General features: G+C 45.5%; 1 protein-coding gene across 1 annotated transcript in view; it reads left to right on the top strand.

Annotated features, from left to right (window-relative positions):
- Positions 1-3841: 3841 nt before the first annotated feature.
- Positions 3842-5507, top strand: part of LOC108575604 (netrin receptor UNC5C-like) — an 11469-nt gene continuing 9803 nt past the window's right edge. Inside the window, exon 1 of the mRNA XM_017938434.1 lies at positions 3842-3902. Within this exon, the coding sequence (XP_017793923.1) occupies positions 3842-3902 (61 nt within the window). The remainder of the gene's footprint in view (positions 3903-5507) is intronic.

Below are 5507 nucleotides of genomic sequence, written 5' to 3'. Positions count from 1 at the left end.
GACAAGGTCCATCTAACAACGTCTCCTGAATCGATGCAACCTGCACGAAGGAGTAACCTGAACCAACATCACCGCGGACGATCACGGCGAAACGTGGACAAAAGTTAATCCGGCGGGCAGTAACGAAACGGAAACAGATCCCCTCGACGCGATTTATTTACACCGAGGTGGGTATCGGTTTCTTAGACGCGTAACCAACCGATTCGGAAGCTAGTTTACCGTTACACGCCGCCCTTTCTCCAGCTGGAACGCGTCCGCGAGGCATCCACCACGTCTCTAACCTCGTTCCCGTGGTTGGATCCGATTTCACGTTCGAGCGGATCGCCGGTGATCGACCGTCGGAAATCCCATACGTTCCCGCGAGGATCCTCTTCGACGACGATCGACTCGTTCACCGACCGCCTTCGTTGCAACATGACCGGCCCCGCCACCACGTGATATTCTATTCGATCCTTACCGGGCCTCTGGCCGCGTGCGGCTCTCGCAGGCGAGTGGTGCGGCTCTTATGCAAATAAAACGTATGTACGAAATATGGTAAACTAAAACTGATCAATGTCCAAGAGTAATTATTTTCTTTCATTTGTGGCGGCCCATGCAGCGCGCACGGCGCCACATTGTAAACACTATCGAGACTGCGAGACGCACGCAACGGACGTGTCTTTCGTCGCTGTCGATGTCGCGGCAGGCCGATAAAGATGACTGTCCTCGGAAAGCGGGGAGACACTTGAGATCCGTTCCGAGGGCAGCCAGGATCCCGACCGACGACGCGAAGGGATTCAACCGCCGAAAGTCGCACGGGCGACATCAGACGTCTCGTCTGGGTTTTCAGAAATAAAAGATTTCAAGCGCGAGCACGATTACGTTTATTCTCCCATCACCCACACATTTCTTGTTACAAAATTATTAGTAAACTAAAACTGATCAATATTCAAAAGTAGCTATTATCAATAATAACTATCAAAGATGAATAAATGGCTCTTTCAAATATTCCTTGGCGTAGGTGGCCACCCCTGGTATACAGGGTGAGTCACGAGAAGCAGAACGAATTCGTGAAGCGTGTGCCACGCTTGCTTCGGGGACAATTCGCGACGATGTGCGAATCATACGGATCAAACTGTCGTTAATATCTCGTTAATTATTAGCTTTAGGACAAACAATGTTTAATACTTTTCCACGTGGAAATTAATGAGCTTTCCAACTACCGTAAAAAAAAATAGGGCATTCCATGTGAAAAAACGTTGGCGACCTTGAAAATACCGAAAAGAAATAATATTACGATGACGATGTGCATCCTTCGAAACCATTCTAATTCTGATGTACCCGTATTTCATATCTTCAAATTCAACAAAGATATTCAGGTGTTCTGCTTCTCGTGACTCACCCTGTACAACGATCACCCCGGGCAGGTTTGCGCGCTATTTCATCGATAAAAGGAAAATTGGCTCCTCGGGATGCGTCAAGGTTGCATTTAACCTTTTGTGAAAGGAAGACTACGTGTATGTCAGAAATATGCTTGTAAAAGGCGAACTATAATTATAACACGCGAGATGGACAATTTATCTATCTCACCGTTCCGCGGTTCTGGGGTAAGTGCCGCGAGGGTGTTCACGGTCCTCTTACCAGAAGACCATCGTCTCTCCCACTCCGTGGCGAACAATGTCCCTATTTTTAAACTTTTTACTCTCGCGGAGTAAAAAGAGGAGAATTTTTCACGGATTACGAGCAAGCCGGGTGACCGGACAGTTTTCGATTAGGACCGCAGAGTGTTGCACCGAAATTAGAGGAGCAATGGAAAAATTTCTCGGAGTTTCACAGGGTTAATTTTAAAGGGATTTTAGTGTGTGGTTCGACTGATCATTTGAGGTGAAATAGTAGTGCCTTTTAAAGTTGGGAAATAAGGGAGGGTTAAGCGTAGGTTTTTATTGGATTAGGTTTGAGGCGGATTCGTGGTTTTACTTTGTAGCGAGGGAGAAAGATATAGCCTGAGGTCAAAGTTGAGGATTTAAACTTGCCGACTGTGGAGGGTTAACCACAAGTGTTCGTTCTATCGAAATTTCCTTGGAATTCTCCGTATCTTTTTTTTTTTCTCTTATCGTCGATTTACAAATTACTGCACATTCCCAATGTACATAAGATTAATACACGGCTCCTCCCAACAATAGTCGGCGAGGAGCTTCACGATTATGCTAGGGTGCATCCCTACGTCGTTCGTTACGTAGCCTCGGGTGTACACACAACGTACAACACACTCTACAAATATACATCGAGTGGAAAAAGTATTTGCACGATATCCTTCCTCGTTCAATATTCAACTACTAATTAATAAAATCAAAGAATATCAACCCTCCAATACCAAGGGACTACGTTTACTACACAAATCTCCAAACAGACTCAACAAAAGTGTTACATACGCGAAATTAATACCAAACCGAGTAGCATAAATCTTCGCAACATCCCTTAAAAAAAGCAACAAACACTCCCCTACCCTCTTCCAAACAAACCATCCACTCACCCTGACAACAATAAAACCTCCGCAATCTCCCCGACATCGCCCATAGGAAAACACTATTCCACTTCCTCCGACATCCCCTACAAACATCCTCTCTATCCAAGAATCTTCGTCCAACTGGAATCTCGACCTCTGCTCAACTCGGCGACACGTTCAACTTCTCTGTTCGGTATTCTTCTCAGTCGAAGGGTGCAAGTGTAACTGGTGAAATAAGACAATCGAAGTGTTAGAATACGGTGTGGCGCACGCAAAAGAGCGAGCACGCATTTGATGCGACCGAGTCGCGACGAAAGGAGGATCGGCATTCGCGGAAGGCGCACCCTCGAGCGTTCTCTGAAACACCACCACCACCACCACCATCATCTGCGTCTCTGGCATCGGCGTCGCCGCCACCACCACTGGCAACCCTCCTCCGACGACGACAAGGGATGAAGAAGAGCGACGCTATCGAAGCGAGACGTGTATATATGTATATATATAGAGGTGCGCGCACGTCGGCAAGTTCAGTCGTCTACCGCGTGCCGAGCTGCGAGGATCGTGCGCCTCCAACCCTCAATTTTGCCAATACCCCGCGGTTTCCTTCGTTCCGTTCGTTGATCGCGCGCACGGACCGAACCGCCGGTCACGTGTCCCGCTCGACGCGTGCTCGATTCCGTCATGTATTAGGTCCGTTGGATAGTCCTGTCTTTAACGTTCCTTCAGAGCTACCTTCTCGTATTCGTAATTCACACTTTTATTATGCTAGAGTATGTAGTATGGAGTATGTAGGTGTAGGTGGTAGTTGTTGGTTTATCGTTGATAATTTTTCACGGTAAACACGTCAGTGGAGAGGATCTATCTGGTGTCCTGGATCTTTTGAAAATTGTGTACACCATTTTATGTAATGGAAGAGTGCAGAGGAAACTTTGAAACTGGGGAAAAAATATTTCGATGAAAAAATGGCAGATTTTTGTATAAACGGAATTGATAAATTAGTAGAAAGTTGGATCATGATCGTAGAATATAAAATTTTTTAAAATACAGAGGAAGAGGAAAGAGACACAACTGTCCGACAGACCTGATAATTTGTAGCTACCTAGCAGTTAATGCTGTTTTCTTTTTTTTAATTCTTTCCTTTTTACATCGTTTATGTTATTTGGAAAAGATGTGAGGCGGAGGATCGTTTGGTAGTAAAGAGACGACCGAAAATGGACAATGGGTGATTAGGAAGTTCTGACGAAGATTGGTATGGGTTTTTGGATGGATTGAAATGGTCGGGTTGTAAGGTGGTTGTATCTTCGGTTTGGGCTTCCGGTGCAACAGGGAAATGGTTCAGTGAGATGTGAGCCGAGGATGGAGCTGAAGATCAGCATACTGCTTCTGGCGCTACTACGCCTCGCCAGCACCATCGAGAGTAAGGATTGTTTTATGGGTTTACCTTGAAATCACCGACAAACTTAAAATTTTCAAATTTTCGACAAACATCAATTTTCTTGTAAGAAATAATAATGAGACGAATAATAAAATATTATTATGTCACACTCGCACTGTTGTTTTATCGATCGATATAAATCGCGTGCGTCGATAATTAAAAGTTTCAGTAATTAAATAAAAATTTCAATAATTAAATATTCGATGAAATGTTCGTCGACGATTCCAAGGTACCTCTCGATTCACAGCACGGTGCAAGTTATGGTTCCTATTATACCACAATCGGTCTAGACTGAACAGAGACGATCAATTCGATTGGATATTTATCACTGCAAGTTCTCGGTAAACAGTGATCCCCGTGTTCCTAAGTTCAAGTTTGCGGTTGGTAAAGGTAGAATCGATCATCCTTTGCATATGGAAGTGACTGTTATGTCTGTTCGATTGTTACGGAGTTGCCAGTGTTTGGCTGACCGCGAACTTTTGCCGCGTCTACATTGTGCTCCACGGAGCTCGCCTTATCGTGACGCATCTTTGTCCGGTCTGCGGAACAGTCGAATAACAAAACTTCGAAAACTTGCACTACGTTTCCCTCGACAGACTTGCAAAAAGTTTCTCTCTCCAAAAAAAAAAAAGAAAAAAGAGAAAATTATTTTCAATTCATTTCCACAGCCGGTGGTAGATGTAACAGAAAATAAAGATAAATATTCCGGGAGAATGAAGAAATAAACGTTCCATTATATTCACACCAGCAGAATGGAACGAGCGCGGAGATTAACACGTAACAGAAAAAATGAGCGGAATGAAAATGAACTGGCGCGTTGATTCTCGTGTCTGCGACACCACAGACGATTAATCATATTCCAGAATAAAAAAGAAAAACCATCGCGAGATTACCGCAGGAGTAAATTGAATTCGCGCTGGAAAAATGCATTTTCTCTTCCGTGAAAAAAAAAAGGAACTATCAATACGAGTAGCATTTGTACTCTAAGTATCCATAGGGTGGTACCAGGAAAACAACGATTTTACATCCGAGATGCTCTTCCCGCGCGACAGAGATAAATTCACGGGGCGAATTTACGCGTGCACCAGCTTGGATACTCCGCAAAGCCTGGCCTCGAAATCGTGACATGTTTTCACGCGAACGTGACAGCGGGGGTAATCGTCTCCGGGTTTATACTGCTTCGAGTCAAACATGCCTCGCGATCGCCTACTCTCGTTGCCGAGCAATAAAGTTCCTCGCGGGCTTAGGCGTTACAGTCGCGGGAGAAAGAAGAGCGGAGAACGTGGTTCTACGCAGGATGTAAAGACTAAGAGAGATCTTCCTAAAGCGAGAGGATCCCGCTGACTGATACACGACGTAAAGTCCCGTACGCGTCGTTAAACCGAGCTTCAACCGTTTCCATCGCGCCACGTCTAAATTTACCCGCGGAGAAGAGACGTTCCCCGATCGGCGACGCGTCGTTCGGCTTGTTAACGCGGCCACGATGATCGGGCTCACGAGCACGGCTCGTTTCGCGCGCTGAATTAACCCTTTGCACTCTCTATGCGCGTGCTACCCGGCGCTCGGGATGTTCGATCTTTATCGGCT

The sequence above is a fragment of the Habropoda laboriosa genome, unplaced genomic scaffold, assembly GCF_001263275.1.
Source record: "Habropoda laboriosa isolate 0110345459 unplaced genomic scaffold, ASM126327v1 scaffold186, whole genome shotgun sequence".
NCBI classification, from domain to species: domain Eukaryota; kingdom Metazoa; phylum Arthropoda; class Insecta; order Hymenoptera; family Apidae; genus Habropoda; species Habropoda laboriosa.
The sequence above is the reverse complement of the archived record's forward strand: the minus strand, read 5'-3'. Positions and strand labels throughout refer to the sequence as shown.